General features: G+C 42.4%; 1 protein-coding gene across 7 annotated transcripts in view; it reads right to left on the bottom strand.

The window, feature by feature from the left end:
- Positions 1-22,254, bottom strand: part of Cdkl3 (cyclin dependent kinase like 3) — an 86,633-nt gene that overhangs the window by 63,874 nt on the left and 505 nt on the right. For 5 of the 7 annotated variants that reach the window (XR_004945587.1, XM_036194488.1, XM_036194491.1 and 2 more), the window contains exons 2-6: positions 21,733-21,912; positions 15,631-15,825; positions 6,790-6,968; positions 5,592-5,704; positions 1,544-1,683 (exon numbers count right to left, since the gene is read on the bottom strand). Coding sequence is in view for 6 of the 7 variants with exons in the window: in XM_036194488.1 (XP_036050381.1) it covers positions 1,544-1,683; positions 5,592-5,704; positions 6,790-6,968; positions 15,631-15,825; positions 21,733-21,897 (792 nt within the window). In the remaining variant the exon portion in view is untranslated. Of the gene's footprint in view, positions 1-1,543; positions 1,684-5,591; positions 5,705-6,789; positions 6,969-15,630; positions 15,826-21,732; positions 21,916-22,254 lie in introns of all 7 variants that reach the window. The other 2 variants (XM_036194489.1, XM_036194492.1) reach the window with 2 other exon arrangements.

Below are 22,254 nucleotides of genomic sequence, written 5' to 3'. Positions count from 1 at the left end.
TTCTCTCTCTCTCTCTCTCTCTCTCTGTTGTTGTTTTATGGAGACAGGGTTTCTCTGTGTAACAGCCCTAGATGTCCTGAAACTCACTTTGTAGACCAGGCTAGCTCGAATTCACAGAGATCTGCCTGAAATATGCAGATTTCCAACAGTTAAGTTCTAAGAAATTTACTCTCACGAAACTTATTTTAAAAGTTATATTGTATATGTGTATGCCACAGGCACATGGGGAAGCCAGAGAACAACTCTGTTATTGGTTCTCTCCTGAGACCTTGTAGGATCTGGGGATTGAATTTAGGTCAATAGGCCTGTATTAAAGTGCCTCTACCAGCTGCCATCTAACCAGCCATGAAACTTTTATTACAGGTTAAAAGTTACATGATCCTAGCCAAAATAAAATCAGCCTGCTGGTGCTGTAGTTAGCAGAAATTAGGAACTGAGGGTACAGTTTAGAGGTGGTGTGCTAGCCCACCAGAGCTAGGGCTCTGGGTTCAATCCCTAGCATCTCTCTTACAAACAAGCAGTAATAAAATCATAAAGTTGCATTAGGTTAACAGAAATAATTTAGCTTTGCTCTTCTGTCAGCCCTGTATAGGGGAGAAGTTCACAGGGAATAATTTATATTGTGCGGATCTAGAAGCATGATTGGTCAAATGGGGATTTGAACCTGTATCAGCTGACTCCTAATGCTGTGCCCTTTGTGGCATAGGGCAGCTCAGTGTATACTGCAACTCTCAGTCCTCCAAAAGCCCAGCGTTAAAGCAGCTCTTCTGGAGCTGGAGCGACGGCTCAGCAGCTCAGAACACTCTTCGGAGGAGCCGGGTTCAGTTCCCAGCACTCAGATGGCAGCTCACAACCACCTCTAATTCCAGTCCCAGGAGCTCCACCTGTCTCTGGCCTCTGCAGACACTACACACATGATGCACACACATACAGGCAGGCAAAACACAAACATACATAAGATGGCACACGCCTGTAATCCCAGCACTAGGGAGGCAGAGCCAGGAGGATCTCTGTGAGTTCGAGGCCAGCCTGGTCTATAGAGCTGGTCCAGGACAGGCTCCAAAGCTACAGAGAAACCCTGTCTCGAAAAAGCAAAAAAAAAAAAGTTTTTGTTTTCTCTAATATATAATTTGGGTACTGGTGTACTCTCAGTAACATTCAAATGATAGGTGCCAACAGATGCCTCTGTAGAAAGTTAGGACAGCACAGGACAAAAAACAGCCTAGCTTGGTAGACCAGATGCTGAAGGAGGTAGGAAACATAGAAAGTCCCTCAAGTGTTCCCAATTTATCCCTCAGTATCTTAAATTTTAATTTCTCTCTATTAATTTCTACATAGTATGTAACATGTTAATATCACTTTAGGAGTCTTTCTGGAATCTCTTTCAAGTAACATTTTAAAACTGTATCAATGCTGGGAGTGTGGCTCAGGGATAGAATGGTCGCCCAGCTGTGTGCTCCATTTCTAACACCAAAGAGCAGACAAGACTCAGTGTTATTATGATTTCTGCAAATTCTTAGTTGTTCTTAATGTCTTAACATACATGAACTATCTCTGCCAGCAATCCGTTGAGCTTTGGGTATTTCTTTCTTGCATTCTTTGGGTGTTGAACTTGAGGAAGAACCACCCCAGCAAAGATGGGACTCTTGGAAAAGATGTTGTGCAGGTGCGGCGTCAGATTGCCTGCAACAAGAACCAGGTGTCTGAGTCAGGAAACCGCTCTCAGTGGAGACCGCACGCCATCCGCTCTCAGTGAGGACCGCACGCCATCCACTCTCAGTTATGAATGTGGAGAAAGGGAAGAGCACCAATTTTTACAGTGGAAAGAAAATATCTAAATATGTCATAAAAACGGAGGCTCTAGGTTAGGGACACAGCTCTGCAGTAGAGTGCTTGTCTAACAAGTGTAAAGCCCTAGGTTCAGTTTCTAACTCTGTTTAAAAAAAAAAAAGTTTTAAAAACTGGAGTTTCTGGAGAGTGAGAGGAGGGGATCTGTGGTTAGTATGTAAAATTAATAGAAAAATTTTTAATTTAAAAAAAAAAAAAAAGAGCCAGGCGGTGGTGGCGAATGCCTTTAATCCCAGCACTTGGGAGGCAGAGGCAGGCAGATCTCTGTGAGTTCGAGGCCAGCCTGGTCTCCAAAGCAAGTTCCAGGAAAAGCTCAAAGTCAAAGCTACACAGAGAAACCCTATCTTGAAACCCCCCCCCCAAAAAAAAAACTATGTCACCCAAATAAATAAATAAATAAATAAATAAATAAGTTGAAGTTTCCTCCAGTAAGCTGCTGACAGACAGCAAAATACATAAAACCATATGGCTCTTTTACCCCCAAACTCTAAGGCATAGTAAATAATTACCATCAAAAGAACTTTAAAATTTGACGTTTCTCTATTTGTATCTTAATGGTTTAACTGTCAAGTGTTCATCATCCTTACAGACTGAAACCTTACTCAAAGCAGCTAAAACAATAGAGCCAGGTGGTGGTAGTTTTTTTTTTTTTTTTTTTTTTTTTAAGATATACTTATTTACAGCCGGGTGGCGGTGGTGGCACATGCCTTTAATCCCAGCACTCGGGAGGCAGAGCCAGGCAGATCTCTGTGAGTTCGAGGCCAGCCTGGGCTACAGAGTGAGTTCTAGGAACTTCACAAAGCTATACAGGGAAACTCTGTCTCAAAAAACCAAAAGAAGAAAAAAAAAAGATTTACTTATTTACCCCATGTATACAGTGTTCTGCCTGCCCGCCAGAAGAGGGCATCAGATCTCATCATAGATGGCTGTGAGCCACCATGCAGTTGTTGGGAATTGAACTCTGGAAGAACAGCCAGTGCTCTTAACCTCTGAGCCATCTCTTCAGCCCAGTAGCATATAACTTTTAATCCTAACACTCAGGAGGCAGAGGCAGACAGATCTTTGAGTTCAAGGCCAGCCTGGTCTACAGAGCAAACAAAAACCATAGTAAAGAACTGGAGAGATAGTTCAGTGGTTAAGAGCACTGGCCACATGTCCAAAGGTCCTGAGTTCAATTTCCAGCACCCACATGGTGGCTCACAACCATGAATAATGGGATCTGCTGCCCTCTTCTGGCATGAAGTTGCACATGCAGACAGAGCACTCATATTCATAAAAATAAGTTAAGTCTTTAGCCAGGCAGTGGTGGTGCATGCCTGTAACCCCAGCACCCGAGAGACAGAGGCAGGTGGATCTCTGTGAGTTCAAGGCCAGCCTGGTCTACAGAGCAAGTCCTAGGAAAGGTGCCAAAGCTACACAGAGAAACCCTGTCTTGAAAAACCCAAAAATACAGTAAAGAAACCAAAGTATTGTGTAGAATAGTGGTTCTCAACCTGTGGGCTGTGATCCCTTGGTATTGTTGAACAAACAAGAGAGTTGCCTAAGACTATCAGAAAATAAGAAAATACAGATGTTTACATTACAATTCATCAAAGCAGCAAAAGTACAGTTATGGAGTAGCAATGGAAACAATGTTATGGGGGGGTGGGGGGTCACCACAACATGGGGAACTCTATCAAAGGGCGGCAGTCTCAGGAAGGTGAGAAGCAAAGAACTGTAAACGCTCATGGAGACCAGGCTCTGGCACCTTTCACCGCCACTAATAATGTGCCGTGGAGCAAAGCTCTTCGTCACTCATGGCTTGGTTCCCTCTGTAAGACGACAGGGTTAATGTCATCACCTCCAGGCTCTCTTCTAACACAGTCTCAGAACAGGGCTTTAAAAAGACACATAAAATGGATGCTTCAAGGCTCGACTTGTCTTTTATTAATCTTAAGTCATCTTCAATCAATGTTAATCCAGGTTTTACTGCTTTAATGACTGTTCACTGTACCTTCTTCCTCAGAATCCTGCAATTATGTGTTTATGAAGAGTTTCCCCAGCACACTTGGGGCTCCTCAAGCTCCTCCTTCGGATTAAAATACCATGTGCAAAGCTAACTACCAAAATGTCTAAGTAGTTATGGTGATCAGTGTAAATTGTCAACCTGGAAGCCTCGGGGACGCCCTGGGGAATTATCTTAATTACATTAATTGACCTCCTACTGTGGATGGCTCCCTGGCTGGGTCCAGGATTGTAGAAATGGAGGAAGGGTGGTGGTGCATTGCTTTAATCCTAGCACTCGGGAGGCAGAGTCAGGCGGATCTCTGTGAGTTTGAGGCCAGCCTGGGCTACAGAGTGAGTCCCAGGAAAGGTGCAAAGCTACACAGAGAAACCAAAAATAAATAAGTAAATAAATAGATAGATAGATAGATAGATAGATAGATAAAGAAAGAAAGAAAGATGGAAGAAGGGAGGCAAGCAACATGAATATATTTATTACTGTCTGTTCCTGATTGTGGGTGTGATGTAATCAGTCCCTCAAGCTCCGGTTGTGACTTTAGTTCCATGATGGGACTAGAACCTGGGACTGTGAGCCAAAATAACCCTGATTGCCTTCAAGTTGCTTCATCAGATATTTTATCAGAGCAACAAGAAAAGCATCTGAGACAGTAGTTGATAGATAATTACATGTCCACACGGTTGGGCTTGCCTGGCGGACCGCCTATTTCCGGTTCAAAATAGCCATCTCCAGGTCAGACATCTCACAGGACTGGGACTCTGTGGCTTTACGTGGTTGTGTAAAGCCGGTGCCATCTTGCATGAGTCTCTCAGTCTCTCTCTCTCCTTATCTCTTCACCCATGTGTGTTTCACACAGGCCTGTCCCCTCTATCCTCTTTAATAAAACTCTTCTGTGGTTTTGTCGTGTTCGGGATATGTTCCTAGCGCCAAATAAATACTAACAGTAGTTAAAACAGATTGTAAGATAATTAAACTCTTATCAAGTATACTTTAAAATGTTACTTTTCATCAACTATATTACCAAATACATTATGTAGTTACATGGTTTTCTACTGTGGTTTATGGTGGTTGTTGATACAGTGGGTGATTTAAGAGGATTGTGAGAGATGGCTCGGGGGTTAAGGGCACTCTGCAGTTCCACAGCACCCAAGTGTGGTTCCCAGAACCCACCTCTGGTGGCTTACAGTTGACTGCTGTAACTCCAGCTCCAGGGGATCCAACACCTCTGGTCTCTGGGCACCAGCACTTAAATGCACATACCCACACACAGATGCATATATACACACAATTAAAACAAAATAGATCTTATTAAAAATAAAATAATTTATTAGCAAATAATTGATTTTCTATCTCCAATACTTTTAAAAAGCATCTGACTCAACTTTATTATTAAAAGCCCTTGTCTATAAGAGCAAGTATTTGCAGAGGCCAACTTTTAGTTCTAGAAGAGCACAGCTTTTAGAAAACAGAGTAGTGGGGTTGGAGACTTAACTCAGTGAAGTAGACTACTACTATATCACTTTTCTTAGCAGCAATGATTAACATGTGGCTTTGAGTTCCTGCAAAGAAAATGTCATTTGTCAAAACAATTTTCTGCCTTCTTTACCAGCATGGAACCCCATCTGCCATCACTGGCCTCACAGGGTGCTTGCTTCCTCAGTGTTCGTTCCCTACCCATGGGCACTGAGCACAACTGATGAAGTCACTTAGACACACAGCAGAGTATTTCAGTACCACCTACCTACTTTCAAAACAATCTTGTGGAGCAAATCCAAATCTGAACTGCTAGGAAGGTAGGGATTACCAGTGGCCATCTCGATGATCATACAGCCCAAAGCCCAGATGTCCACTGGTCTGAAAAAACAAACAAAAAAGAGGTAAATTACTTTGTCAGGCACCAATATATGTGGTAACTAGTCTAAACACATTTTATATCAGATCAAAGCTAAAGAGTAAGGCTGTCTGCCAGCAGAAGTGGGGAGGAGGAGGGAACTAAGGCAGACGACCATGATCAAACTGTACGTGCAAGAAAACGTCCTGATATATGCCATTATGTTATCTGATTAATACAGCCCCAAAGGGGGACAGCCACAAGTGATGGTGCATGTCTTAATCTCAGTGCTCGGTAGGCAGAAACAGGCAGATATCTGTGGTTTTGAGGCCAGCTTGGTCTATATATTGAGTTCCAGGCCAGCCAAAGCTACACAGTGAGGCCCTATCTCAAAACCAGTGGGGGGCAGGGGAGATAACGTTTAAGTGGTGTTATTTACAAGTCTCCACTGAAGAATATTCACTAATTATGAGACTGTGCTCCTTTTTGAGCCATCTAGAACACAATTTTAAAAAAAATCATTACTTTCAGTCTTTATAAGGAAGATGTGACTTTTTCAATCAGACAGGAAACTTGGTAGATCCTATTTCAACACAGAATTATGCTAAATGATTGGAGAGTCTTTGGAGGGGCTGTCAAGATGGCTTAGCAGGCAAAGGTACCGGCCACTGGTTCTGAAACCTGAGGTGGATCCCAGGGACAAACATAGTTGGGAAGAACTGACTCCTGCAAGTTGTCCTCTGACCCCACATGCCTCCATGGGCCCCACCCCATAAATAAATAAACTCTAAATCATTTAACCATTGCAGAACACAGGAGCAGAACATCAACAGAGGAGGCCGCACTGCAGAGGTGTGGCACAGCCTCAAGCAAGCCTGGATACAATGTGAGGACATGTGCACAGGCTCCAGCAGCTGCTGCAGCCATTACACCCTCCAGTGTCTGCACAGACAGGGCCGCCAGCAGATCAGGTGCCCACATCTTCCAGGTACCTTCAAAGGTGTCCCTCTTATTTGACCAAAGCCAGACACAGATGGCGGAGTGTCAGGAGTAGAGAAAAAAATAACACACCTGGGAGAAGCTAGGCGGGTCCCCAAAGTATACATACTTTCCGTAAGAGGTGTCTTTTAACACCAGTTCCGGAGCTCTGTACCAGCGTGTGGCCACATAATCTGTGTAGACATCCCCAGGAGCCGCCAGTGTCCTTGCGAACCCAAAGTCACAGAGTTTAGTAATTCCTGACTGGGAGACTAAAATATTTTCAGGCTTTATATCTCGATGGATAATCTAAAAACAAACAGAAAATTTAATATATTGAAACAGGGTTTTCCTAATCACAGGTAAAATGTTCCATAGTCTCCATCCATCACTTCCAAATGGAATGAAGCCAAAACAGACAGTGAAAGGGTAAATCTGTTGTGGAAGGTCACTTGAACTATGTAAAGATGGGTTACATTTTATGTTGTATTTATTTAATCATGTAAAGATGTGTTGCTGTTTTATCTTGCCTGCCTAAGGCACCTGATTGGTCTAATAAAAAGCTGAATGGCCAATAGCTAGGCAGGAGAGGGATAGAAGGGGCTGTAGGGCAGAGAAAGTAGTAAGCAGGAGGAGGAATCTAGGCTCATGAAGGGAAAGGAGAAAACAAGAGAGAAAGAGAGGGATCCACCTAGGGCCAGCCAGCCAGCCACAGAAAAAGCAGGAAAAGCAGGACATACAGAATGAGAAAAAGGTAAAAAGCCCTGAGGCAAAATATAAGTGAAGAGAAACAGGTTAAATTAAGTTATAAGAGCTAGTGGGGCAGGTCTAAGCTAAGGCTGGGCATTCATAATTAACAATAAGTCTCTGTGTCATGATCTGGGGGCTGGCAGTCCAAGAAAGCCTGCTACATAAGTCACACTCTAAGATCAGAGGGATCTAGTAAGAAAAGGTTCAACTTTGCCTTGACCCAGTTGGTATCCACTGTCTTCACAGCCAATCTTCTGCAAAAATACTGTATACTAGCCCATCCTCTGCTTCCCATGCTGTGTTCAACTGCCCTGGACAAAGTCATCAATGCTACTGGCACATTGATGGATACCTCTCAGTCCTTTACCTCACTGATTTCTTAGTGTAAGGATGTTACCAAACACTCCTCTATTCTGCAGTCCTGGGACCAAAAAGTCTTTTTTTGGCTTTTTGAGACAGGGTTTCTCTGTGTAGCTTTGCGCCTTTGCTGGAACTCACTTGGTAGCCCAGGCTGGCCTCGAACTCACAGAGATCTGCCTGGCTCTGCCTCCCGAGTGCTGGGATTAAAGGCATGCACCACCACTGCCCAGCCAAAAAGTCTTTTCTTGCCCTAGAAGTTCCTTTCTCTACCCCTTAAATGTAGGACTGTCTCCCACTTCCCCTCTCTAACCCCATGCTCTTCTCTCTCTCCCTCCTTCTGCCCTCCACCCTGGTTTTCTGTTGTTTTGTTTTAAAACAGGGTCTCATGGAGTCCAGTCTATCCTTCAACTATGTAGGCAAGCATAGCATAACTTTCCACTCCTGGTCTTCTGGGATCACAGGCTCACGACCACACTCAGCTCTCTCTGTCTCGAGCTATGGACCATTTTCATCACTTGGTTCTGGAGATCAACAAACCCATGTGTTTCTTCCCACCTACTGACTGATCCATTTCAGTTTCAGCACCCCTCTTTTTAGTAATTTTTTTAAAGGAAAATACTTTAACTGACATAAATACATATTAATTTCATATATTTAATTAATTTTTTTATTAAAATATAACAACAAAGCTGTGGCACATGCCTTTAATTCTAGCACTTGTGAGGTCGAGACTGGAGGATCACTGTTAGTTAGATTCCATCCTGGTCTACACAGTGAGTTCCAGGACAGTCAAAACTAAAATAGAGATATCTTGCCTCAAAAAAAAAAAAAAAAAAAAGGACCCAAACCCAAAGCTCCGACCAAGGAATTAGACTGACTAACCTCTTTTTTTTTTTTTTTCCAGACAGGTTTTCTCTGTGTAGCTTTGCACCTTTCCTGGAACTTGCTTTGTAGCCCAGGCTGGCCTCGAACTCACAGAGATCCACCTGGCTCTGCCTCCCTAGTGCTGGGATTACAGGCGTGCGCCACCACTGCCCGGCTACTCTCAGCAATTTAAATAACGCAATAGTCAATAACTATAGTTACCATGTTGTAAAAAAAAAAAAAATCTCTTGAACTTACTCCTATCTGAAACTTGGTAACCTTGACAGAAATCTCTCAGCCTCCTCTTTTAGATTTTACATGTAACATCTGCGCAACTTACCCACGACACAGATGGTATTGTACCCTATGCCAAGTCTCAGTACTGTATGTACACCAAATTTTCTTGGCTGTATTTTCTGGGCCCATTCATCTATGGTTGGACACTTAGATCAACGGCAGCACGCTCTGCCCACTGTGAATGATGCTCTAGTGAATGCAAACTTGCAGATATCTCAGACAAACTCACTTTGTTCCCTTTCCATACCTGCCCACAAGTTACTGCTGGCTTACCGACAGTTCTAGCTTTAAATCACTGAGGACCCTGCAAACGGTTCCCCATAATGTCCAAGTAATTTACACTACCAGCAGCAGTCTGCAAAGGGTTCCTTTCCTCCACATTCTAATTTCTGCCTTTGAAATCTTCATTTGAGCAGTGACATCCATCATTTTAATCTACATTTCTCTGATAATGACTGAACATTTCTTCATATACCTGCCTACCTTCATATACCTAGTCTACTTCAAAATGCAGCTTTCCTTTGTTTTTGTTTGTTTGTTTGGTTGGTTGGTTGGTTGGTTTTTTTTGTTTTTGTTTTTGTTTTTTTTTTTTTGGTTTTTTTTTTTTTTTTTTTTTTTTGGTTTTTCGAGACAGGGTTTCTCTGTAGCTTTGGAGGCTGTCCTGGAACTCGCTTTGTAGACCAGGCTGGCCTGGAACTCACAGATCCGCCTGCCTCTGCCTCCCGAGTGCTGGGATTACAGGCGTGCACCACTGCCCGGCCCTTTGCTCATTTTTAATCACTCTGTTTACTTACACTGAGTTATTTGAGCTCTGTATTGGCTCCCATTTCTCTCCCATTCTGGAAGCTGCTTCTTCATGCTGTACATCTTTCCTCTGGCTACACACAAGCTTTTCAGCTTGGTCTCATCTTCGTTCATTGTCTGTTTTTGCTTTTCCTACGTGTGCTTTGGGTTTATCTCACAAAGAAAGAAAGGAGAGAGGGAATGAGGGGAGAGAAAGGGAGAGAAGGAAAGAAGAAGAGGAGGGAGGGAGGGAGGAAGGGAGGGAGGGAGGGAATCTTTGCCCCATAGTGTCACAGAACTGTTTCAGCATTAGCCTCACTTTTAAGTTGACTTTGAATATGGTTCACGGACTTTAGAAACTTTGGTCTGTCATTTGTCACATTGACAGTCCTTTAAAAATTGTCTTTCCATTTGGTTAGACTATCTTTAGTATTTCTCTACAATGTTTTCTTTTCTTTCTTTCTTTCTTTTTTTTTTGAACATAAAAACAGGATATAATTCAAAAGTCCAGGGTTATTTTAAACAGTAAAATATTTTCTCTGTAGAAAATAGTAAAAACGATATTTCCCAATAAGCACTTTTAAGCCAAATGATAGCTGAATTATACATATAAATATTGATTAGATTCTGGGATACAGAAGAGACCTATCTTCATCTGTTCAGAGAGCTGTGTTTTACTTAAGTTGTGGAAGTGAGATTCCTATTCATCTTCCCCTTCACTGTTTGATTTACAGCAGACATTTTTCTATAGGCGAATCCCAATGTTTACTTTTCAATGTACACATCTCACACATCTTTTGTCAAGTGTTTCTTAGGTTATATAATATTTTGATGTTATAAATGGCATTTTATTTTACTTCAGGCAGGGTATCCTATCCTTATGTAGTCAAGGTTATGCTGAATTTCTGATTCTCCAGTCTCCACCTCATAAGTGCTAGGATTTCAGGAGTGTGCCACCACACTCAGTTTTATGTGGTGTTGGAATGGATCAAACCAAACACATGCAAGCACTCTACCAATTAATGGACATTACCAGGCCATAATTGTACCCTAAAAATTCTAGTTTCTGATTATTTGTTGCTAATGTATAGAAAAACAGCCAGACAGTAATGGCACACACCTTTAATTCCAGCACCTGGGAGGCAAAGGCAGCAGAGTCTCTGAGTTTGAGGCCAGCCTGGTCTACAGAGCAAGTTCCAGGACAGCTGGGGCTATACGGAGAATTCATGTCTTGAAAAAACAAAAAATATGCCAGGCGGTAGTGGCACACGCCTTTATTCCCAGCACTCGGGAGGTAGAGGCAGGCGGATCTCTGTGAATTCAAGGCCAGCCTGGGCTACCAAGTGAGCTCCAGGAAAGGTGCAAAGCTACACAGAGAAACCCAGTCTCGAAAAAACAAAAAACAAAACAAAAAACAAAAACAAAAAATAAATAAATGTAAATAAATGAATGAATGAATGAATGAATGAAGAAAGAAAGAAAGAAAGAAAGAAAGAAAGAAATGGAAGAAAGGGGGAGGAAAAACAACGGATTTGGGAATATAGGAATGTTCATCTTGTCTCCTACAATCCAGAAAGTCTTGTTGTGGGAATATTCTACGTAAATGAACATGTTATCTGCGAATAGAGACAGTATACTTCGCCATGTCATAACTACTACACTAGCTCTAATAAAAGTGACAGTCCCAGGGCTGGGTACAGACCCCACCCTCACCCTCCCACCCTCTCACCCCCCCCACCCCACCCCGCTCAGCACACACAAGACTGGGGTCGAGCTCCAGCGCCAAAACACCAAAATGACCCTGTCACTTGGGAACAGCCGGGCAGTTTCCTTCTTTCTTTTTCTTCCCCCTCAAAACAGAGTTTCTTCAGAACTCTCTGTAGACCAGGCTGGCCTCAAACTTACAGAGATCTGCCCGCCTCTGCCTCCCAAGTGCTGAGTGTTGGTGGTGTGGCATGCACCACCATCGCCCAGTGTCAGTTTCTTTAAAACAAGCACCACCACCATACAGCTGGTGTATGCTGTATCCACACTGCAGAGCAGCACTCAGCATCTAAGCAGAACAAAGCACCCATACACGTCCCAACAAAGATGACTCTGGATTCTGCACTAAGGTAAAGGAAGCCATGCGCAAGACTGTTCACTGTTTGCTTTTATGTATTTATAAAAAATTTTCATGGGTTGGGGATTTAGCTCAGTGGTAGACCCTGGATTCGATCCTCAGCTCCAAAAACAAAACAAAAAACAAAAACAAAAACAAAACAAAAAAAAACCTGTCCACTCATTAGCTGACCACTGAACTGAGTAGACACCACAAAGACTGCAGACTCAGGAATTTAAAGTGGGGCTGGAGAGATGGCTCAGAGGTTAAGCACACTGGTGCTCCTCCAGAGGACCTGAGTTCAATTCCCAGCACCTACCCAGTGCTTCACAACTATCTATAATAGGATCTGCTGCCCCCTTCTGGCATAAAGGTATACATGCAGTACACTCATACCTAAAATAGAAATAAATAAAATTTAAAAAAAAGTAACTTTAAAGTGCAGGAAAATTAACTGAAAAACCTAGGCAGAGTGGGGTCTGATGACTCACACCTTCCTATCATGCCAGCACTTGGATACACGGGGCAGGAGAATCTCAGCAAGTGACAGGCAACCTGATCATCATAATGAGTTCCAGACCAGCCACATCTACTTAGCAGGGATGTATGTGTGTGTAGGGAGGGGAGTTAAGCCCAGAGAGGGATGGAAAACTCTTAATCCTGTAATTGCCACATTATTTTAAATATCCTGTTTTTAACAAAAACTTAGGAGCATGCAAAAAAAAAAATCAGGAAACAGCACTCAGTAACTCAGTCGATGTATTTCCAAAATGCCAACACTGTACTTGCTGAACAGTCTTTGAATCAGCTTACTTATTTATTCCTTTTTTGTTAGCATATAGCACTTGGATAAAATAGTGGGTCTCATTATGACATTCTTTTGTCTTCTGAAACAGGGTCTTCTCACTTGAAGTGCTGGCTGTCCTGAAACTAGCTAGCTATACAGACCAAGCTGAGGTCTGCCTGCCTCTGCCTCCAGAGCACTGGGATTAAAGCAGAACGTCAGGACACTCCTTTTTTAGTGAGTCTGTGTGTGGAAGGGTGTATGTGTGCCAGTGTGCGAGAGGACATCAGGAATTGTGTCTGCCTTGGCAGCAAGTGCTGCTACCCAGCAGGCCATCTTCACTGTCCCTCATGACTTTGAAAATGTTTATCTACTTTCATTTATGTTGTGTGCCCGTGTGTGTGCTCTGGAGCACACCCTGTCCAGGGCAACTGTGAAATTGTCGTCTCCTCCCCCTGATTTATCACCACTCAAGTCTTAAGTCCCCCGCTCAGGTCGACTTCCATCTTCCAGTAGCAACCTGTGTACCCTTCTCTAATGAGTTCCTAGCTACTTCACCCCATCCTCAAGCTATCACTGTTTGTTTGTCCCACTCCCTGGAGACACCATGCATGACACTCTCAATTTACCTGGAGTGTGTGTGTGAAGGGGGTGCACACATTCTACCTACAGCCTATTTGGTATTTTTTATTATCATTATCATTATTATTACTACTACTACTACTACTACTACTACTACTACTACTACTACTACTACTATTGGTTTTTCAAGACAAGGTTTTCTCTGTGTAGTCCTGGCTGTCCTGGAACTTGCTCTGTAGACCAGGCTGGTCTCGAACTCAGAGATTCATCTGCCCCCTGAGTGCTGGGATTAAAGGCATGCACAACCACCACCTGGCTGGTTATTTGGTATTTTAAAGTCAGTGAGGCAAAGTCGTGGTATTTTACAAACAAGAAAGGGAAGCTTAAGAAGGTTAAGTCTTGACAAGTGTTCTGTTGCTGGCCTTTAGTCCCAGCACTCAGGAAGCAAAGGCTGGCAGATCTGTGAGTTTGAAGCCAGCCTGGTCTGCAGACAGAGTTCTCAGACAGTCAGAACTATGTGAAGAGATCTTTTCTCAAAACAAACATGTGAAACAAAGAATGTTAAATCCCCAGGATATGGAATCTCAAAGCTGTCAGCTCTGGTTCCACAAATCCCATAGGTTTTCAGAGATAACATGTGGTGAAACATTGGTTAGTGTGATTTAAGGCTGTACATGCTATTTCATGAGACAGGGTCTTGTCATGGAGTCTGCTGGCCCGCACTTGCAGTGATCCTCCTGCCTTGGCCAGCTGAGTGCAGTGTGCACCACATGCCCAGCTCTAGATGCTCCTGATGACCTCATAACTGCCTCCTCGCAGATCTAGCTGGCAAGGACATCACCATGTGAACTCCAATTGGTATCACAATACTTTTCAAAGCCATGAAATATGTGGCATTATTAGCAAATCAAAGCAGTAGAAGCCATCAGAGAAATCAGCTGTACTAGTATCAACTTCATAACAAAATGATCTCTGAAATGCAAGCCAGCAGCTCACACTATGATCCCAGTATGCTAAAGTCTAAGGCAGAAAGACCTGGAACTTGGGGCTAACCTTGACTACATAGTGAGTTTGGCATTAGCCTGGACTACCCATTGAGAACCTTGTTTCAAAAAACAAAATTATTTTTTGAGGATATTATGACTTTTTCCTGGACATATAATTTATTGCTATTTCCTGACTATATGTACTTTCAAGAAAGTACAGCCATCTGAAAAAAAAATAATAAATTGCCACAAAATACTTCTGAGCTAGGCTGAGCTTTGGTGGCATGTCTTTAACCCCAGCATTCAGGAGGCAGAGGCATGAGGATCTCTGTGAGTTCAAGGCCAGCCTGGTCTACCTAGCAGGTTTCAGGACAGGCAGGACTACATAGAAGTTGTGTCTCAAAAAAACTGATGCACGGCTGGAGAGATGGCTCAGAGGTTAAGAGCACTGACTCTTCTTCCAGAGGTCCTGAGTTCAATTCCCAGCAACCACATGGTGGCTCATATCCATCTGTAATGAGATCTGGTGCCCTCTTCTGACCTGCAAGCATGCATGTAGGCAGAACACTGTATACATAATAAATAAATCTTTAAAAAAAAAGTTCAAGGCTATAAAAAAACTGATGTGCTACATTACTATTTAAATACTACTGAAGTCAGTACTAAAATAGTAATCAGGAGAGTTGACTTTACATATATTTTACAGGTTGAGTGATGGACACTTGGCTCTGCCTTCTTCTCCAAAAGGCATCCACTGACTTGCCATTCTCTTACCTAATATCCACCCCAACCCCAAACCTCCCTTCATTGAAAGGACTCCTCCATGAAAGCACAGTTCTGACTTTCAACATTCTGAGGCATTTCTCAGAGAAGTTCTTTACTGATGCTGCTTTTAGCATCTGCCACTGATAAAGTGTCGAAAAGGCTCATGGGAGGGTATATTCCTGCTGCTGCTGCTGCTGCTGCTGCTGCTGGAGGTGGCTTGGGAAACTTCAGGAGGGTTTCTAGCTAGAAGTGGGTCAGTGGGTCACCAGGGCATGTCCTGGAGGGAATATACCTTGTCTGGGACCCTTTCTCTTTCTGTTCCTTGTCTACCATGAGACAAGCACACTGTCTCATGCCCCTGCAGCCATGATGCTCGAAGAGAATTATGAGCTGAAACCTCTGAAGTCATGAGGCAAGACAGTAATTCCTCCCTTTAAGTTGTCCTCACAGTAGTTCTGGTCACAGCTTATGGAAACAGTACCTCAGACTCAGTCTACCTTGTCATTACAATAACTAAGTACTAAATAAATGCTTTGGGGTTCTGCAAATAAACTGAAAGGCAATCCCCCCTTCTCATTTTCAGGAAGTCTATTAGTATTACACAGAGAAAAATCTTAACAAGCTTCATAAAAATAGAACTATTCAAATGGCACTGGTGAGTCATACCCGTCCCAGCTGGGCTCTCTCGGAAGCACTTACATTATTATTGTGAAGATACTCAATTGCTCGAAGAATCTGGAACAGGTACTTTCTCAGTCGCTTACTCTCTAGTCCGTGACAGTAATGCTGTAACTCATCTAAGACTGTGTGGTCAATAAATTCAAATACCAAATGAATTTTCTTTTTTTGTCTAAAAACTTCAATCAGATTGACCAGGTTTTCATGCCGAAATTGCTATTAACAAAAGAAACAGAGTTTTAAATAAAACTGTTTCAAACAGTAATTCATTCAAACACCTATATAATTTTGAAAGAAAATAGGAAGTTTCAACTTCTTTTCTTTCAACAGAAATGTCTCAAGTGATCTGTCACATTCTTAATGTGTCCAAATTACTCGAAGTGATTTCCTGCTCTCTGTAAAGGTAAGACATGTTGACATGATGGTTTATTAAAATAATTTAGAACTAATGTACCACAATGCAATAAGAAATGTTTTTGCTATCTTTTAATTTGTTTTGTACTTAACAATTTAACAGGACTTCATGGGCCAGGCATAGTGGCATGAGCCTTTAATCCCAGTACTGGAAGGCAGAGGCAGGCCAATCCCTGAGTTCAATGTCTACATACGGAGTTCCAGGCTAGGCAGAGCTACAGAGCGAGAGCAAGTCTCAAAACAAAACAAATAAAAATCAATCAATAAAATAAAATGCACCTTGTTTCATGTTTGTTATTTTTGTAGCTATTGTTCTTACTTGGCTTGCGGTGGTATCCCAGGCTAGACCAGAACTCACCACCTCTCTGTCTCATTTCTGGAGTACTGGGTGCTGAGATTAAAGAGACAGGCACCATATTCAGTCTGTAGCTGTTTTGTTCTCCGGGAACTGAACGTGAGATCCTCTTACACGCTGACATGAAGGTGTCTAGCCCCAAGGTCCTCATGTTTTCAAGTGAACGTGAATTTTCACATTTTTAAAAATGTATGTGTGAGTGTTGGTCTACATGTATATATGTGCACCGTCTACATGTACCCAGAGGTCAGAAGAGGATGATGTCAGCTCCCCTAGAACTGGAGTGATGGATGGCTATGAGCCACCACATGGGTGCTAAGAAGCAAACCTGGATTTTCTGTAAGAACAAGTGCTCTTAACCATTGAGCCATCTCTCCAGCCCAAGCATATATTTCAAACAACATTTTAAGCATGTGCTATAAATTTACACAACGTACTCTCTAATTTTGATCTTAAACTGTAGAGAATAAACCATAAGTTCTGGGGGTCATTTATTGATTCATTTGATAATCAAAAGAATATAAAAATGTTTTTTAAAAACTTCAAATATGTGAAATAATTTATAACCACAGAAACGACATAAATATGCAGATATTGATGGTATTTTTATTCATTGTCTATTCTATAATTCTACTAACCACAAGGCACCCTTTGTCTCAGCTACTTGGGAGGCTGAGACAGGAAGATAAATCTAAGGCCAGCCTGGGCAACAGGGTGAGCTCTTTATTGCATCCAAACAAAAATTAGATAAGTAATTTAAAAAATAAAACAAAAATCCTTTTTGTACTCCTATCAACCACGGTCAAAATGGTTTTAAGGAGCTGGGAAGATGGCTCAGTAGGAAAGTGCTTGGTATGCACACACGAGAACCTGAGTTCAATCCCCAGCAACCACAGATTGCCAGACACAGCAGTGAGTGCCTGTGACTGGCACTGACTGAGGTGGAGATGGGTGGATGGAGGGGCAGCTCACTGCTTGGCCATTCCTAGCTCAATTGATGGCTTCAAATTCAATGACAGATTCTGTTTCAGAAATAAGGTAGGGAGTGGTAAGAGCTGGACACCCAACATGGATCTCTGACATCCAGGTACACATGCACTTCGCACAAACACATACACAAAACAAATGCTTTTAAATAATTACCATGTATCAGTGCAGGACACAAATGAAGCTTAACATTTTATGCAGAATAAGCTACTATTGTCCTTACTACAGTCAACTCTGAAATATTTAACTTTTTTTTAAATTAGCAAAAATATTTCTAAATTTGGATAAAAATGAATGCATTTTCATGATTAGATTCACTAGCAAACTATAACTTTTTTTTTAAATGCTTTTATTCCAGTGGTGCAATGTCAGGTTTTCCACTTTCCTGTGATTAACAAAAACTAAAATCCTTGAAACATGACTGGTAGAAATTTTTGCCAAAATGCAAAGCCAGGTTCCTTTCCTATGTTTGCTCTCAACTTCCCTGTTCCACAAGATGCCCCAGCATTGCTGCAGCAACGGACACTGGCAGCCACCCAGAGATAGTGAAGGGTGAAGTGCTCTTGGGCGCCAAAAGAACGGCCCAGCTAAGGAACACGACTGGCTTTGTCTGGTAGGACTGCTGAGGCTTGACGGGATCTGGAGAGGAACTCTCCAGCTACAGGCTGGTCTTCATTTTATAGCTTTGATAGGTTTGTTTATGTGTGTAGGTGTCTGATCTTCATGCATTGCATGTCTATACACATGTGCGTGGCTGGTGCTCACCCCTGGAACTGGACTCACAGTTGGTTGTGAGCCATCTGTGAAAGAAGTGCTCTTAACAGCTGAGCCATCTCTCCAGACCTTAGTCTTTAGGAGGCAGTAAGGAGCCAACAAAAACAGCAGCAACTTTTTTTTTTTTTCAGAGCTGAGGACCGAACCCAGGGCCTTGTGCTTGCTAGGCAAGCTCTCTACCACTGAGCTAAATCCCCAACCCCAGGAACTTCTTTTTTAATGTATTTAATTATATTTTTCTCTATTACTAGACAATTTTTCCATACATATTCTAACTGCTCTGTTGGTAATCAGAGTTTACCATAAAAATTTAGTTGAGTTATCATGTTAAGATATTTAAGAGTATTAACAAATCCAAGAAATCTCCTATTATATTATGTTAAGTTGAAAAGTGGTATGTGGTGGCATGTGGCTGTAACCCCAGGACTCCAGAGGCTGAAGCAGAATGAGGAAGAGTTTGAGGCCAGCCTGAGCCATACAATGAGATGAAATAGCAATTAATAGAACTGGCTGATCTTCCAGAGGACTCTAGTTCTTTTAGATTTTACTATTTTATGTATGAGTTTACCTGCATATAATGTCTATACACAGATCCATGCCTGGTGCCCAGGGAGGTCAGTAGAGAAAAATCAAATCCCTCCATGTGGGCTCTAAGAATTGAACCCAGGTCCTCTGGAAGAGCAACAAGTACCCTTAACTGCTGAGTCAACTCTCCAGCCCCTAGGGCTCTGGTCCTGAACCCTCAGGCTCACAGCTCTGTAACTCCAGTTCCAGGTAACATAACACCACCTTCTGTCCTCTGTGGGCACTGCACCAACACAGTACAAACACCCATAGACATAAAATGAAAATCTTTAAGTCTAAAAACTACTGTAGCTGGGCACAGTGATGGTGCATGCCTTTAATTCCAGCACTGGCAAGGCAGAGGCAGGTGGATCTCTATGAGTTCAAAGTCAGCCTTGTACACAGAGCGAGATCCAGGACAGTCAGGGATGTTATACAGTGAAACCGTGTCTTGAAAGTCCCCTCCCCTCCCCCCACAAAAATGTTTTAAAGGAAGAAAGGCAGAGAGAGAGGGAAAGCAGCTGGGACATCCCATACTAAGTCAGTGAGAGTAAAGTGTCGTGGTAATGATGTCACAGGCCTTTAATTCCAACACTCATGAGGCAGAAGCAGGCAGATCTCTCTCAAAGTTAGAGGTTAGTCTGTTCTACATAGGAAGTTCCAGGGCAGCTACGACTATATAGTGAGACCCTGTCTTAAAATACAAACAACAGCTAGGCGGTGGCGGTGGTGGCGCACACCTTTAATCCCAGCACATGGGAGGCAGAGGCAGGTGGATCTCTGTGAGTTTAAGGCCAGCCTGGTCTACAGAGCGAGATTCAGGACAGCCAAGGCTACACAGAGAAACCCTGTTTTGAAAACCAAAAAGAAAGAAAATGCTTCTTCAATACCAGATAAAGATGGGCAAGAACAGCTGTATTCTTCTTCACATATAAGACATCTGAGCTCCACTGTCAAGGAGAGAACCCTTACAGCACCTAGACTCCCGTGAAACACAACACCTGTATTAGTGTTTTCAGCCTCTAGTTTTGGACCCAGTGCCCAAGGACTGTTCACATTCCCTTTTCTCCTCCTCACTTCTTTGTCTATCACACCTACAGTGCCCTGATCTCTCCTGATACTGTCACTGTTTGTAGAAGCCTAACAGTCTCTACTTCAATATTCCAGTCATCTCCAAGACAACATTCCCAAAACTGAACTAGTTCTCAATTTCTCTCCCAACTTACACCAACTGCAGCATTTTCGGAACTTCAAAGGCGTCTGACTCCTTTCTATATACTATTTATACTGCTGAATTCTAAAAGAGGCCTCATGATATCATAGCAGGATTAAATTCTCATCAGACCCTTTTAGATTTCAGTCTTCTGATACATTCTACAGAGCACTGGAGATTAATACTTAACGGGAATTCTTTACAACAAACTCAATCCTTCACTTTCCAGCTCTTAAAAAAAACAGGTGCTACAGGATGTCTTTGTGATGCTGTGGATATGTGTTGCTCTGATTGGTTGATAAATAAAGCTGCACTGGCCTATGGCAGGGCAGGATAAGGTTAGGCGGTACACTCGAATTGAAGACGAGAGGAAGAAGGGTGGAGTCAGAGGAGACGCCAGTTCGCTGCCCAAGGAGCAACAAGATGCCCACAGACCGGTAACGCCACAGCCACATGGCAACATACAGACTAATAGAAATGGACTGAGTTAAGTTATAGGAGCTAGCTAGCAAGAAACCTGAGCCATAGGCCATACAGTTTGTAAGTAATATAAGCCTCTGTGTGTTCACTTAGGACCAAGCAGCTGCAGGATGCAGGTGGGAGAGATTCGTCCCGACCAAAGGGCCTGGCAGGACCAGAGAAACCTCCCTCTACAATCAGGTTTGTGCTTTGAGACAGGCTGTCATGTGTCAAGCTGGCTTGGAACTCAATACAAAGCAGAGGATGGTGACAGGGTTGCATACACTCAGTTTTATGTGGTTCTAGGGATCAAGCCCAGGGCTTCACACATGCTTAACCAGCACTCTACCAACTGAACCACTACAGATCAAGCCCCCAAACCAAGTTTTGACTTTAAAAATCTACTTCCAATTTACTGCACTAATCACACCTCTTTCTAATTCTATACAAGAAACTCAAGGCAATATCTGTTCTTTTCCTTTCCACTCTTGCTCTGTCTGTTTTAGTCTTTGTGAGCTTATGCTGTTCCCCTAACCTGGAACTCAGCAGTAATTCCACTTTACCCAAATTCTACACATCCTTCAAGGACAAAAACATACCATACTTTCTGCAAAAAAACCTACCCTGCCAAACAGAAATTTTTGGAATTTAATATTAATCATTTAAAAACAACAACAACAACAACAACAACTGTGTCCCTGGAGGCCAGAAGTGGGAGTAGGATCCCTGAGAGCTGGAATTACAGGCAGTTGTGAGCCTCCTGCTGTGTGTCCTGGGAACTGACTCTAGCCTTCTACAAGAGCAGTAAGTGCTCTTAACCACAGAGCCATTTCCCTGGACCAGCATGAGTCACTCTTATTCAGGATTATTTTTTATATACCCTCCTGCCTAGTTATAAGCCATTAAGGAACAAATTTTTACTTCTTTCTAGTCTTACCTTCTTCCACAATCCCCTGTACAAAGGGGACCTCTTTAGGTATTATAACTTGAGTAGTTTTGAGTGACTTCACAATATTATCATAATTCTGTTATACACAAGCACACAGATCTTTTATCACTAAAAAAATTAGGAACTGTTGACAATGAGGATTTCTCTATGCAGGTCTTACTTAGTATATCTGTTAATGTAATGGAAATGTTCTTTCATACATTTTATTTCTATTCTTCTATAACAATTTCTCTCTTGACTTACACATTCAGGGCAAAAGAAACCCAGGGTTGTAATGTAGTCTGTAAATCTCAGCACTGGAAAAAATAAGTGTTCCAGGCCAGCCTGGGCTTCATAGCAAGATGAGTACCAGTGGGAAAAAAAAATTTTTTTTAAATACATATATAATAAAAGGCAAAAGAAACAAACCTTTAGAAACTTTATTTCTCTCGTTGCAATTTTGTTGACAGATTTTTCTGGTTTCTCATAGAATATCTTAATGGCCACTATCCGCCCAGTATCCTTGTGTTTGCATTTCATGACCGTTCCGTAACTTCCCTCTCCCACTTTTCCAAGAGTTTCATACATCTCCATTTTCAAGCCTGGCTTCTGCTTCATAGAAATAAAGAAAATGTTAAAAGTTCATACTTTAATTTTTCCAAGCTGGATAATGTATAGAGTCGATAACCCCCTGCTTTCAGATACAAGAACAAAAACTAGGAGAGCGGGCTATAGCACAGCCTGTTCGTGGGAACTCTTGAGTTGTCGGAGAAGGGGACAGTGTCCCGCATTAATCAGGCATTTGGGGACTGAAAAATTAAAGGGAGATTTGATTCGCGCTTAATTCAGGAATCCTTCTAGAATACGGGATTTAGAATACGAGGTCCCCTTTCAGAGAACAGCAACTACAACGAAAGCCAGGTTTAGAAAGTCCCACCAACAAGGGGCGGT

The sequence above is a fragment of the Onychomys torridus genome, chromosome 8 (assembly GCF_903995425.1).
Source record: "Onychomys torridus chromosome 8, mOncTor1.1, whole genome shotgun sequence".
NCBI classification, from domain to species: Eukaryota; Metazoa; Chordata; class Mammalia; order Rodentia; family Cricetidae; genus Onychomys; species Onychomys torridus.
This window is presented reverse-complemented; position numbering and strand designations above follow the sequence as displayed.